General features: G+C 44.9%; 1 protein-coding gene across 1 annotated transcript in view; it reads right to left on the bottom strand.

The window, feature by feature from the left end:
* LOC109827462 (BES1/BZR1 homolog protein 3-like) overlaps positions 1-1,996 on the bottom strand; it is a 7,086-nt gene extending 5,090 nt beyond the window's left edge. Inside the window, exons 1-3 of the mRNA XM_020394469.1 lie at positions 1,882-1,996; positions 1,769-1,808; positions 81-139 (exon numbers count right to left, since the gene is read on the bottom strand). Coding sequence (XP_020250058.1) covers positions 81-139; positions 1,769-1,808; positions 1,882-1,996 — 214 coding nt within the window. The remainder of the gene's footprint in view (positions 1-80; positions 140-1,768; positions 1,809-1,881) is intronic.
* Between the last annotated feature and the right edge of the window lie 13,481 nt (positions 1,997-15,477).

Here is a 15,477-nt window from a genome sequence, read left to right as displayed (position 1 = left end):
GCGGCGATCTCCCCGCCACTCACGAGGGCGGGCGGAGGCTGACGATGAAGTCGCCCAGGTGGAAGCTGATAATTGCAAACTTGCCACAGTATTAACCAGCAAAGTTTGGGCTTTGGCTCTTAAGGGCATGTTTGTTTGCCTAAAAAAAATTGAAAATCAAAGAAATGAAAAACTATTAAATCAAAGAATTGTTTTGGGAGTGTTTGGTTTGCTAAAAAAAAAAGAAAATCAAAGAAATGAAGATGAGTTGTCACCTTATTATAGGATGATGTGAGTGATTTTTTAAGAAAACTTGTTTTGATGTTGTTTGGTTGGCGAAAAAAAAATTATAAGAAACTCATTTCTTGTAATAGGTTGTTTTCTTTTGCTTGGTTATTTTTTAAAAATAAGAAAATATATAAGATGAGATGAGTTGTCATTATATTATTGGATGATGTGACCCACACTTAAGGAAACTGTTTTCCTAGCTTTTTGGGAGGAAAACAAAAAAATGAAATATTAATGAGATGAGATGAGTTGTCACAATCTTATTGGATGATGTGAGTAATTTTTAAATATGAGATGAGATGAGTTGAGTGATGTTGTGGATGAAAATAATATTTTATTAGATGTGGTGGATGTGATGGATGAGTTGTTGGATGAAAATAATATTTTATTAGATGTGATAGATGAGTTGTTGGATAAAAATAATATTTTATTAGATGTTGTGGGTGAGTTTTAGGGATGAAAATGTGTGAAATTGTACTTTTTGAGTTTTCTTGGTTTGCATTTCTATTTTTTGGTTTTTTAGGAAATAACCAAACAGGAATGCTAGTTGGACAAGTTTGTAATCCTTCAGGAAGAAATCATATAGGCAAAATAATAATAATAATAATAATAATAATAATAATAATAATAATAAATAAAAGTTTAAATGTATCTGAACATAAGTCGGTGATTATTTTGTACATTGGTAAATCTAAATTTTTTTTGTTAAAGTGGTGGATGAGAAGTATTTATTTAGCTAAAATAAAAATATAATATGATGAAACTGGGGGTGAGCATCGGTCGGTTCGGTTCAGTTTTTACCAAAATTTGAACAACCGAACCGAACCACATACAATTCAAACCGAACCAAACTGTTGCAAGTCGGTTCGGTACGGTTCGGTTTGTTTGGTTCTAACTTCATCAATTTAGAGGTGCAAATTCAGCATTATAAAAGATCATGGAAGGTAAATAAATTTAGAGGTGCAAACATATGCAGAGCACAGCAGAGGCCAGAGGGATCTCATGGAAACATATGCAGAGCACAACAAAGGCCAAAGGGATCTCATGGATTGAAGTCACTTAATCAATGTCTGAATAAATTCACACCACAGAGGCACAGCTTGGACAAGCTAGATACAATTCACAAGTCTAAGCGCATACTAAATCATTTTAGATGATAATAAACATATCAAGTTTCAATCAACACATAGCATCATCCGTACTAGGTCTCATTGAATTAATAAGCAGTCGTTTTCTTATGAAATGTTACTGGACTACTAGAAACAGCATTAATTAGAATAACTTGACATTCATTGAATTAATAAGCAATCGCCATCCTATTCCTCATCGCCGCAGTCGCCATCCTATTCCTCATCGCCGCCCTGTAATATACAAAAAAAGCAAATTAATGAGTGCTTGTGTTGATATTCAAGGCAACATATCCTTTCCAGTCTAAAAACAAAACATCGGCTTATCCAAATAGAAACAATTATTACATGTGTTCTTCCATGAAAGCTCTTACAAATCCGTGATTGTCGGTTCAATTGAAAGCTTGCCCAAATCTGAAAGATAAACAAATAAAAAGTTAATAAACAATCAAATCATTTAACATACAAAAACATAAGTGGTAAATACCTATATCTAACTTCTCAAGAGCATCCAAAGATTCTTCAAAGCAAATTTTGCTTGAACCCGGCGTAGCCAACAAGTTTCGAAGCCAATCAGAAGTGCATACTGGGCTTCGTACCATTCTCGGAGTCAATGAGCTCCTAAATAGATCAAGTACTCGGCCACCTATACTAAATGCAGACTCAAAAGCAACTGTAGATAATGGAATAGCCAATACATTACGAACCATCCGAGAGAGAATTAGGAACCTTGCACTATTAACTTTTCAATAAGCTAAAATATCAAAGTTACTTTAATCGGCTTCAACATCCTCGCTTAGAAATTTTTCCAAATTTGATTTTTCTTCAACACTTCCTTTTGCGGCTTTCAATCTTTTGAACCGACTTCTTACTTCGGTTATTTAATTAACATCATCACTATCAATATTATTAGATGAAGCACCAATTGATTGCTCACTTGCATTTATTTCAGTTCCATATTTAATTTGTAGTCATTGAATAATGCAGATGCGACATCTTTGATGAATTTTAACTTATCAACACTTTCTTTCTCACCGTATGTAAGCTCAAGAATAAAAGTCACAAAATCTTCTTTATTTCGTAGATCTAATGAAAGCACTCTAATGCTACTAGGAAAGAACTCTAGTGGGGTGAATAGAGTTTATGCTAATCTAATCCGATTTTATGCTAATTAAAACTAATTAAAAAATATATCCTAACAAGAATGATATATTATAAATATATGCGCAAGGATATACAAGTAACATAAGGGTAAATAATCTAAACTAGATAGTGGGTAATATAAATAACAAGCAATATACAAAGGCGATATAAGATATGAACATAAAAATAAATGCGCCAATGTAATCACAAACAAACGATATATTCACGGAGTTCGGTCCCCACGAACTACGTCTCGGCTCCTCACCTCGAGGAGATCTCTACTATCACTCCTGGTTTTCTACGCTTACCCAAAAAACATTTACACCTCATAATATCGGTTTTCAACGCTCACCGATCAACATTCACAATCACTCACAATGTAACTACACTAACTACCACCTCAAGTGTTGGTCTTTAGCCCGTGTCTCCCTCAAGTGTTAGGAATTACAACCTCTCTTTAGGCATTACCACCTACCACACTCCTCTTGGGACGACCCTGTCTCTCACCACACACTCCTCTTGGTGTACTAGTGCAATACAAAGTGAACCTCATAATTAACGCACGAATACAAAAAAATTGTTCTCTATAAAGGATGAGAACTCTATGTAAGCTCACACTCTAAGTCACAAAGCCACAACCCAAAAATAATACTATGAATGTAAATACAATAAGCTCAATGGTTGTGTGTGAACAAAGAGATTCAATAAAAATAATTAAACTCAATATGAAATCTAGCTTATGGAAATTGAATCAAAACAATAAAATAGCTAGAATTGAGTTTAAGGAAACTTCTCTATAGATAACAAGAGAGAGGGAGAAGAGTGATTGCTCAAACACCAAAGGATGATCTCCACTTTACTCTTGTGAAAATTGCTTCACAAACTAAACAAACTATTAAAACCCTTGTAAAACCTTTCTCTTCAGTAAATAGAACTGAGGATATGTGGGGGTATTTATAGGAACCCCAAAACCAAGAGAAAATCAGGCAAAAAGATCAAAAACCCAAATCTGTAAAAGGCTAAAAAAAACTAGCCGTTACAATATCAGTCGACTGACGGCTTTCATCAGTCAACTAATGAGCTGACTGTTAGAGGTATTTTCCAGCTCATCAGTCGATTGGTCAGTTGACCAAAATAAACAGAAACTTTTTGTTATTTCAGGCGTTTTCATCAATCGACTGAATACAGTCATCAGTCGACTGATAACACTGTATCAGCCTGATTTGAATAGTAAAAACCAACTTTGAAGTGGCTTAAAAAATAGTGATAATCACATTATTACTAATTTATATCCTCATTATCTATTTTTAATGAATAAATATACCACTAATAATTGTTTTTATCTTTAATTACTGGTTAATGAAGAATAAAGCCTAATATCTCTTCTCTCAATAAAAACCCATGAATTAAATGAAGAACACAAGCAAGAGCCAAAAAGTCTAAGCCCAGAATCAAGCCGAGTAGCCTGTAGAAGGTGAAGAAAATAAAAAAAATTAAATATGAAAAAAATGTATTCAAGATAGTTGGCCGTAAAGAAACGATGATATCTCTTAATCCGGAAGGTGGAATTTAACATATAATATATGAAAATCGTCTATCTCAACGAGACAAAGCCATCCGTGAAGGCAGAAATTTGATAGGATATCGATGCTAGCATCAATGCGGGCATCAATACTGATAGTTCTGTTACAAATTAAGGGCTGATTTTTTATGGTTTTGGATAAGATTTCAATCCAATGGCTCATATTCATTGATGTTTACTATAAATAAGAGTAGAGAGTGAGGGGTTGAGGGTATAAAAAATTTTGTATCTTTATTTGGAGAGGAGGGTTACTCTTAATTGAGAAGACCTTCCAAACTTATAATTTTTTGTTACAATTAATAAAAGAATTTTTTCACCACTTTAAAATTTTCTTTTCTTCTCTTTGTTGGATGATGAAGATGGAGATGAAGATCAATTTGAAGGTTTGTTTTTCTTATTTTCTCTTTTATTTCTTTTCTTATTGCTTAGTAGTTTAGATTTATTTTTCATGCTTGTAGTATAGATTTATTTCATGTCTTTATTTTCTCGCATTTAATTCTTGTAATTTATTTTGTAGCTTAGTTTTTACAATTTATTTTATAGTTTAGATTTTATTTTCTTGCACTATTCGCCTTAAGGCTAGAACCCTCTCGGGTTTAGTTTTTCTTTTTGTTCATTTTATTTTCTTTGATTCGCCTTTAGGCTAGCTAGAACCCTGACTTGTTTAGTTTTTCTTTTTGTTCATTTTTTCCTGTTTGAAAGATTTGTCGCCATCTTGTTTGAACGACTTGTCACAACTCTAACTGATGAATTATTATGCTTTTGGCTATTTAATGTTATGCGCATATGCTCTTTTTCTTTTGTTTCTCTTAGGATTTTTAGCAAATCCTCAGCTATCAACGAGTTTGACTTGCCTTTATCAATTACCATTTGAATCGGGCTAGCCATACTATTCCCCTCAGTATGATGAGTTGTCGAGTGGCTTCTTTTAGGCTTAATGCTAAGACTTCTGCTCTAACCTTTAGCCGTTTGAGGTGTATGTTTGAGTTAATTATAACCGTCAGGTCGTAGTTTGGTTGTATCGTAACGACTAAAATGATCGTTACCTGCGGGTACGCCCGAAGGGTGTGTCAATGAGTTGTATCATTTGGTAGGTCTGACTGTGTAGGTGAGACCATTCCATTGACAGCTTGACACATCAGATGAGCTGGACCACTCAAGATTTGTTTTCACAGGCGAACTAGGCCAAACAAACGAGCGGCTCAGGCGAGACTCATTCTCACTGTCGAAGCGAGCTAAACGTTCGCAGGCGAGTTTTGTTTTCGCAAGCAAAATTTGAAATGGTGGAGGTCGAACCATGTGTTTGCAGGCGAAATCCATCCTCACAGGCAGAGTTCGAATTAGCAAGAGGCGAGCCACGTGTTTGCCGGCGAAGCTTTGTGCCTTCTAGCTAAGGCCGTGTGGGCTCATCAGGTCGCATTAAATACGATTTGACAAAGCAACGTCGCTTCTGTGTGCTTCGCTTGATGACGAATCGTGGCCGTAGTTTCCGAATCCGGCCGTTAGATTCAGCCGTGAATTTCAGTTTGGGTTCTGGGTTTCGACTTGCCCGACCCGTTCCCTGTTTCGACGGTTTCTCTATAACCGTCGAAAACCGAACTGTTGACAGCGATCTGGGCCGTCGATTTTGATCGTGGCCACGTCTCTCAACTGCCAACGTATTGTTTCTTGAGAGCGATCTGGGCCGTTGATTTTGATCGTGGCCACGCCTCTCAACCGCAAGCGTATCGCCTTTAAATAGACTTCGTCTTCTTCCTTTGAGGACTACTGTGCTCAGGAATTTCTGCTTGCTCGATATTTTTAGAGAGAAAGAACTCTTTCTTCGTTTCCGACTTTTTGACATGGCGTCAAAAGCTAAGAAATGCGTTGCGAAGGGAAAGGGTCCCGGTCGCTATCCTGGTGGCGTCGCCGTCGGTATGGTCGCTAGCGCTCCTAGGAAACACTTAGGTAAGTCTAATGACTCTGCATTGACAACCGATGCTGGGTCGGGAAGATGAGCACTGCTCTTCTTCTTTAGTGGATTTTGTCATTTTTGGTAATTTTCCCAATTTGGGTAAAACTGGCCTTTTTCAGACGGATTCTGCTTTCATTGGGTGAGGGCGACTTCTACTTTGACAGGCGAAATCAGCTTTTATCGGGTGAAGGCGGATTCGGACTTGACAGGCGAGTTCTGCTTTTGTCAAGCAGATTTGCCCCTTGTCTGGCGAATTCAACACTTGCCAGGCGAAATTGGTTTCACCGAGCGAGATTCGCCTATTTGGGGGACTTGAGAGAGTTTCTAACCACGAGAGTGGATTCTGTTCTAACTCTTCGGCTTTGCCTTGCAGCCATTTTTTCTGAAGAGCCCTCCCAAAGGGCATAGCCATTGGTCTTGCTGGAGGTACGGGCTATACGGCACCTCCCCGATTCCCTTTCCTTGATCCTGTGCCCGCGTTCGTTGCCGACAAGCCGAATGAATTGATCAAGAGAGTAACTGATGGGCACCACTTGACGTTGCGCTAGTTGACTACGGACGCAGTGTTGACAGACGAGGCTAGGGCAGAGCTGAAAAAGCCTCAGTTCTTGTTTGGTGATGCCACTGTTGACCCTTCAGCTCTATTGCTTGGGGAGAGCAGGTGGTTCCGTGTTGTGAGTGGAGTTCACTACTACCTTTATAGTATGCCGAGGGGGTTTTCAAATGTCGAGTTACGGTCGCTTGCAGTTCCGAGAACGATGAACTAGACTCCGACCCAAGATGGGGTGACCTGCGGTGTCTTCACGGGCTCGACGGCTGGGTACGGGGTTGACAGTTCCTGCAAGCGTGTGACCACTCTGCATCCCGGCCTGCTGTACAATGAGTTGCCTATCGGGGAGACGACTGCGGTGGCAGATACCTTCCGTCACCATTTCTTTCGGGCCGGGGGATAGTTTCCTCTGAAGGATTTTTGGGCTCCAGGGTGGATTTACTCTGCGCCTGGTAGCAGCACCTAGTGGTCTAAGATCACCGAGTACATCTTGGATGAGAATTCCGACCTTACGGGTTCAGAGCTGTATGTGGCTATCCGAGCCACTAAACATGGTCTGAAGATCAACGCTCCTCAGTTCCACAATATTCTAGAACTTTATTGTCTGGATAGCGGTACGTTCTCCACTCCCAACAGTGAGCTTGGCATAACTCTCCATGAGATGTACAACGTGTCGGGGTTACTTTTGGGGAGTTTTCCTTATGAAGAGTACGTACCGGCTCAAGACGAGATTGATCACCTTTCTACCCAATTCCCTCCAATGGTAGAGACTCTGTGGGAGCTGCTCGGCCACTACCACATATGCCTCAACATCCTAGGGGCAGTGGACCATAAAGGCAAGAAGAAGAGGGTTCCGGGGATCAGCCATAAGAACTGGGCTGACTACCTGTTCTCAGAAAATGATGTCAAGGGAAATCCTACTCTGCCGCTGGGCGAGTGTGACCAGGCCGAAATGGAGAGGCGGATAGCCAAAAGGGGAGCTGCCGAAACCCTTGAGCATGACAAGGGTAGGTTCAAATTTAGAACGACTTTCCACTCGTTCCATCATCAGGCCAGGTCCCCTATATCCGGAAAGGCTCTATTCGCGGGGTACCTCATGTTGTGGTTGAAGAGGTGCGTGGTTCCCACTCATTCCTTCGAGGCGCTTTCGATGGAGGTCATCTATCCTACGGTTCGCTTGACCTACGGGAGATCCTATGCACTGGTGTCGATGATGGTGGCATGCATCCATCAGGGACTTTGAACGTTGACGGCCTAATTTTGTCGAGTTTCGTGCGCCGACGAGGGGGAAGGTGAAGTCGCTAAGACTCCTAATCCCAGAGTAGGGCTGTCGTAAACCTATTTAATGGCGTACTTTTTTTACCACTGCAAGTGCTTGATGAGCGCCCCAGCGGATCTCCTGGAGGGAGGGTTCATCCCGTTCGTCCAACGTCTGGAGAAATGGTCCTGGAAGTGTAGAGATATCCCTAACATGAGGAAGACACTATTCCACTTCGGTCACTACAATTTTCATCGTTTCTTCCCCTACTTCAATGACAGAGGGTATGGCGAATCTCTTCGAGACGTATCGATGGTGCACCACCACACCGTCCTCTCCTGTGGCGCCTTTCGATGGTTGGTGAATATCCGACCGGGGTATCACATCATATGAAGAGGCTCCGTGTGCTACCTTGAGCCTTACGTTCCTTGCAGGTTTGCCCGTCAGTTTAGGTATGACCAGCTGTACGTAGGGAACATTAACCCTTACTTGTATTATGAGGGAGGGTTAGTAGATGGCACGCGGGGGTGGTTCTAGACCCATGCCGGCGGCACCAACGCGCATTTCGAACTACCTGCAAAGGTTCGCGACCTTCACCATACGCTCCTATATTGGCGGTGGTATCGGGGCGCCAGTGCTAATCCTGAGGGCTTTCGGTCCCAGAGTTCTTGCCTAGCAGAACATGGGCGTCACCCAAGGACAACTCCTTGCCCCTCCAGGCAGAAGGGTTGCCAGAACATTAGAGAGTGGTTTTCGAAAGTCCCTACCGAAGACACCGAGGATCTTTACATGAGTTTAGGTGAATTCGGGTCATTTGAGGCTCAAGCTCCGCCTCCTTGCCTTTCACTGGACCCTACTGGTGGGCAGAGAGAATCTGATGAGCTGGCCCAAGTGGGTAAATGCTCAGAACAGGTCTGAGGAACGATAGCTGGAAGGATAGGGATGTCTGTTCTATCTCTGGGTAGTTCGCTCCTCTCTAAACGACAACGGGAGGCCACGGCCGGCGGCTCAAGGGCGGAGGTGGCCAAGAAGGTCCGTCACGAGGAGGCGATTAAGGCTACCAGAGCGGCGGAAGGCTAGGATGATGCTACTCCTGTGATAATTTCTGGAGTGACTGCCTCTGTGACTGGGGCCACTACACTTGTCGCATCAGGGATGGTCTCGATAACTTCGGAGGATGTTCCCCCGTCATCTGATGTAGGGCAACAGGCGGGAGCCTCGACGACTTCAATGATCGTACCAGAAGGTGACCTTTAATACTGTAACCTCGGGTGTAAGGTCGAATCTGTACTACCTGACATTTGTGTTGACTTAATGCAAGTACGGTTGAGAGAGTGATCTCCATTCCTTCCGATGAAGAGGAGGGGACTGGAGATGAAGCGGAGCTCGGCGACTCAAGTAAGAGTAGAATCGAACATTGTTGATCTACCCATGCTGAACTACCAATGGGGCTCTCCTCAGGAGTTATTACTAACCTTCTTCCTATATTTGCAGCTGGTCTACCCTTTGAGGCCGCTGGTAAAGAGGATCCCCCCTCTTGGGCGGGCCAGTCGACTAGAGAGAGGGATGAATCAGAGGAAGAAGACGATGCCTCGATCCATGAGGTGATGTCGAGTGAGGAGGAGGGGTCGGCTCATGGAGCAATGTCAGACCAACAAGAAGAAGTCCCCGTTCCTGAAGAAGCGTTGGTTAGGGGCGAAGCATCAGTCTAGGAGTCTCTGACTCGAGAGGAAACATCTACTCAGCTGGTGGTCGCTTCCTCATCCTTGGTGACCGCCGAGGTTGAGGTCAGATCTGTGGCCGAGATCCTAATGGCGACAGTCGAGCCCTTGCTAACCTCAAAGATACCCTTGCTGACAGCGTCAAGCTCGCATTGGAAGAAAGTTGTCCTTTCGAGGTGTTCAAGGAGGCTCTTGACTATCACATGGGTTTCTTGATCAAGATGCTTGGTGTCTCTGCTGTCAATCCGTATTTCAAGCGTTTGGAGGAGGCAGAACAGGCTATTCGACAGCTGCTCGCTCTTCGCATCATGGACTCTGAAATCCTTCATCTTGCATCCAGCGAGGTCCAAACAGCATTGGAGGAGCGCGATCGTAGACTGGAGGAGACAATATCATTGGAGGCGAGGCTGACGAAAGAGCTGGCGCGCGTTACGATCAAGGACGAGCGAGTAAGCCAAGAGCACCAAAAGGCCGACTCCCGTATCTCTCACCTGTCTTTGGAGATAGTGAAGACCAAACAAACCATTGCTAACGCGCATGCCTTATTGGTCACCCAGGAGAAGACTCACGAACAGCTGATAGGGGACTTGGAGGAACTTGGGTCTTGACGGCAGCTGGTCGTTGACACCATTAAGGAGAAAGGCCGAGCCCTCAAGGAGCAAGACACACTGTCCAAGACTTTGTTTCACGCTCTGAGGAGGATATTCATCGTGGAATTAAGACCAGTTCAAGCCGTGGTTGAATCCCAATTGGGTCCAACTTTTAGGCGAACTTGAGAGCGATGAAGACTCTAGCTGTAGCCAGACTTAGACCAGGTAGGCCAAAGTGATACATGAGCCTGCGCTATCAGGCGGATCCGAGCCGTGTGAGTACGAATGACGAATTCGACTCGTAGGCAGGCTTCACTTTTAGCGGGCCACGCGTCTGTTCGTGTATTAATGCGCTCACCAATTAAGACGATGTGAGCACGTCGCTCCGCATTAAAGGCGGCGTAGTGGTGGGCTCTCCATTTTCCATGCCCGATCTAAGCCGTTGGTTAGAGATCATGTTTAAAACCGCCTGATCTCGACCTCTCACGCGGGATTCTGGATCGTTCGGCCTTACTTTTGACTGTTCGGTTCGAACTGTCCAATCGAACGGTAGGTGATAATATGAGCATTGGGTATATAATGCTCATCTCCTTCGTTAGAAGGAGTTAATTACACTCATTGTTTTCTGTAGGGGAAACCCAAGCTTTCTCTCACTGCATTCGAGATGGCTCCGTGAGTGAAAGTGACCATCTTGAAGAAGAAACGGGAGGATTCCTCCTCTACTACTACAGATGCCACTGCCACCGAAGGTATCATTGCATTCGATCTTCATGAGTTGTTTCATGATATTAATCCCTTTGCTATGTCGTCCAGGTCGAGAGGGTGCGCCGGCCGTCGAGAGTTCTTCGCCTGAGCCTATCCTTGTCTCGGACGATGAATCCGGGGAGCCTGCGGTTGCGTCCGCTTCGCACTTTGTTCCACTGCCTGAAGCAGGACTTTGTCTCGAGGTTCTGCCTATCGCGATGCTTGCTAGTGGCCAAGAGCCCATTTCTTCAGAACTTCTTCCTGTACCGGCTCGTGTTGAAGAACTGGAGAATGTTGCGAAGCAAGTGATCCCCCTCGTTAGTCTTGATTTAGGGGTGTATTCTGATTTCCAGCAGTCCCTCTTGGATCGCGTGGCTGACCTTAGGCGGTTGGGCGAATCCTGACTTTTGCTACATGTTGTATGACAAGGCTGTTTTACTTAGAATCGCTGCTGATGCGCTTGGAGCACTTGTTGCGTGTGGATTCGGTGGCTGACGTGGAGTCATTCTTGTCTCACGCCCAGCGTCAGGGGATGTGGGAACAAGAGGTGTGGGCATGGAATATTGCTGACTTGGAGTCCTACATTGGCCTTTTGACGGACTGACAGTGTTTGCTATAGGCCCGGATGGACGTCCTTACCTCCACCATCGCCCGTTTGAAGGCTGAGTTGGAGCAAGCGGAGACGACACTGAAGGGGCTCCAATTTGAGAGCTGGAATGCTGGTAGGGCTGTCGAAGAGGCAACTCAAAATCTTGAGACACTGCGTCAAGAAAATTCTGCTACCGCTTCCACCTTCGAGGTCCTAACTCAGAAGGAGGCTGAGGACAAAGCCTGGGAAGACCACGCAAGAAGGGTGGCCACGGTCAAAGATGAACTCACGTTCTTCAGTTTGCTGGACTAGGCTCTTAGGGCTAAACTAGTGTTAAGACATTTTGTCTCATTTCGCTTTCAATGTAACGTTATAACTTGTTTGATTGTAAAGTCATAACTTTGTTCAAATGTACTGTCTTAGAACTGGACGAATGTTATGCTCTTTTAGTTTCCCAAATGTGTTTGTTTTTATATTCCTCATGTTGCTGTTGCCTCTTATCCTTCAGCTTTTATCTGCGAGGTCGTCATGGGTGGACTCTTAGCCATAGGCGAATTCGAGCCATAGGCAAGCTCAAGCTATGGGCGAATTCTGGCCATAGGCGAATTCAAGCTCTGGGCGAACTGTAGTCACAGGCGAACTTTAGCCACAAGTGAATCAAGCCACATGCGAGATGAATGCTGATTTGGGCTAGCCACATGTCCGGTTGTGGTCTCACGTGCCTGCTAGCTGGGCCGATGTTGTTACGTCGCTTTGCATTAAAGGCGGTGTAGTGGGAGTTCTTCGTTCCCCACGCCCGATCTGGACCATTGAACGACAAGCGTGCACTTGGGCCGTACGTTATATATTGCTCTTCCTTCTTGTCGAAGAGGTCACAATGTTCATCGTTCCCTTCTCGTTCAGGATAGCACCACGAGCCAAGACATCTGCCTCGAAGAAGACAGAGAATGATGCCTCTTCCTCAGCTCCCGTACCTGATCGCAGTTCGGAGTCTAAATCTTCGGATTTCGCTAATTCGCAGGTTCAGGTTGACGAATTAGAGAAAGCCATGGAGCGAGTGATCTCGCTCGTCGATCAGGGTCGTGGTACCTTCACGGACTTGAAGCAGTCTCCCTCAGATCACGTGGCCCGCATCTAGTATCTGGGCGACTATAGGCTCACCATACGCTATTCAATGAGACTCCTTGATTTGAAGTTACTTTTAACAAAGTTGGAGAATCTGCAGCAGGCGAATTTGGAGCCCGATGTGATGCTATTCTTGGTTTCAGCCCGTCATCGCGGAATGTGGCAGCAAGAGTGCTAAAGGCGAAACATAGAAGACTAAGAATCCCTTATCAGTCATTTGGATCTTCGGCAACACCTATTGCAAATTGATATGGAGTCTACCGTTTCCTTGATTCTTTTGGGTATGATATCGTATGCCGAGGGGGAATCAACTTTGACTGGCTTGTGCATTCAGAGCGAGACCGTCTGCGCCAGGAGGATGCCGCCGCTAATGCTTCTTTTGATGCAAGGGTTCGGCAGGAGGCAGAGGATGAAGCTCGTGCTATGCATGCGGAGAAGGTAGCCGCGGTCAGAGCTAAGCTCGTGTCTTTTAGACTTCTAGAGTAGATTATGTCTTGTTCAATCTTTTATTTCTTGAGTGCAATGTTATGACTAGCTGGATTGTAAAATCATAACTTTGTTCTAATGTATTGTCTTATAACAGCTAATGAATGAATTTCACGCTTTCTCGATTTCTTGATACGTTGAACCCACACTTTTTTATTCTTTTTTTGGTGTCGCTATTCAATGCTTAACTCGTGTGATAGGCAAACTCAATTGCTGGCGAGTTTATGCCGCAGGCGAGTTTGTGTCACAGGCGCAACTCAAGCGCAGGCGAGTTTGTGCTGCAAGCAAGTTTGTGCTACAGGTGAAACTCAAGCGCGGGCGAGTTTGTGCCATAAGAGAAACTCAAACGCATGCGAGTTTATATTATAGGCGAAACTCAAGCATAGGCGAGTCGGTACCATAGGCGAAACTCAAGCACAGACGAGTTTGTGTTGTAAGCAAAACTCAAGCATAGGCGAGTTTGTGCTGTAAGCGAAACTCAAACATAGGCAAGTTTGTGCTTCGGGCAAAACTCAAACATAGGCGAGTCTGTGCCACGCGTCCGCTTACGAACCCAAATGCTTGCCAGCTAGGGCGATGCGGGTGTGTCAACCCTCATTAATTGCAAAGTGACAGAACGCTTTTCCTTCCGTGCTTGATCCAAACCGTCGGTTTGGAGTCCCAGAAGCCAAGGTTTTTATGGGCGTTGAACTCGAAACGCCACTGGAGATCTGATCCGCTCGATTCATCTGAGCCAGCAAATCTCAACCATCGGATCCCAGTTATATAGTGTGTCTGCCACTCTCTTGGTAGAGTTCTTGCGCTCACGAAGTTTCGTATGAAGAGAATTCTTGCAGAGGCTTCGTTGTCCCGAACAATGGCTCCTGAGATTAAGCCGAACGCTTCCAATGGCAAGGAGGTCGCTTCCTCCTTCGGCGCTGCTGGTGCTGACGCGGCACCGGCCGATGCTGTTAACCCGACCCAGGGGTCAGTCACTCCGAGCCTTTCCCCGGTGCTCGATATCCTCCGAAAGTTGGAGGGTGACTTACACGGGATAGCTACCCTCATTAGCCAAGGCATTGGGAAGTACTACGACATGCTCCCCCTCGTGGTCGAGACCCTCGAGGAGATCTGGCGTGTGGGCGGCCCCTAACTCGCCCAGCGATGTGAGCGAGAGCTCCATCGTTTGAAGGGGTTAATGTACCGACTGGAGGCGCTGGTGCATGCTAACCCTGAAGACGATCCGACGCCTTTGGCGATGAGTGCGCTGTTTGAGCGTGAAGCTTTGGCAAGGCGCATTCTGGAGAAGGAGGCTCAGCTTAAATGCCTACGCAAGCAACACCGTGCCTTGCTGGCCAAGATGGATGCTTATCACGATGCCTGCTCTTTCTTGGAAGTCGACTCCCCTCGGGGAGAAGAGGACTTGAAGAAATGGCAAGCAGAGAGTGCAAGAGTCTATCACCTCACTACCGAAGTGTTGCAAGCCCTCCAGGGTTTGCGTCAGGAAGCGGAGGATGGTGAAGCCGCTCTCTCCAGGCTCCAGCAGAGGCAAGAGGAGAAGATATGAGCCAGGCAGGCGGCGGAGCTTGCAGACGTCAAGGCGAGGATTGCCACCTTCAGCCTGCTGAAGTTTCTTTAGGACGTTCTTCCTCTGTTATGACTGCTGTAATTTTGTTGATGCTTGCTACATCTTTGTTTTGAACATGTCGTTCTTAAACTATGCCTGAAAAGGCTTTTCATGCTTCTGATTATCTTTGGTTTTGCATTTGTAGCTTTTCCTTATTTTCTGTGTTGATCTGTTCTTAGGACTTTTTGGTTGATCCTTGGTAGTCATTGTGTCTAACTCGCCTACACTGTTCGTCGCCTGAGTCGAGCTAGCTACACTGTTTTCCGTAGTGTGGTGGGCCTTCGAGGAGTTTATCTTAGACTTAGTTACCAGGATCCTCCTCCACCCTTGGCTGTTCGAAACGCAGGGTTGGGTTAACCCTAACTCTCGCGTTGCAGTTCAGGAAGGTTTGAGACGTTAAGGGTTAACAATCTAACCCAAGCAGAGCGGCTGCTTGTGCACGCGATCCAATCAAGGTCCCAACAACGACTCGCCATTTGGCGAGTTGCTGTTCGGAGGCCGATTGGAGCATGTCGCCTGGTAAGCCGCCCTTAATGAACATCATCGCTCACGAGGACGATGATGTTAGGGTAATCGAGTCATTCAAGGACGTAGGAGTGTGACGACTAATTGTTGTAGGAGCCGTCGCATGGTGGGATGCTACCCATCGATTGTTCTAAAAAAAATATTAGAACGCTCAGAATAGGTCGGGTCCTTCAGGTACGTACGAGTGTGATGACCGACCAGAGTAGCAAT

Source organism: Asparagus officinalis, unplaced genomic scaffold (assembly GCF_001876935.1).
Source record: "Asparagus officinalis unplaced genomic scaffold, Aspof.V1 AsparagusV1_Un224, whole genome shotgun sequence".
NCBI lineage: Eukaryota > Viridiplantae > Streptophyta > Magnoliopsida > Asparagales > Asparagaceae > Asparagus > Asparagus officinalis.
Note: the sequence above shows the minus strand (reverse complement) of the source record. Positions and strands in the feature narration are given on the sequence as shown.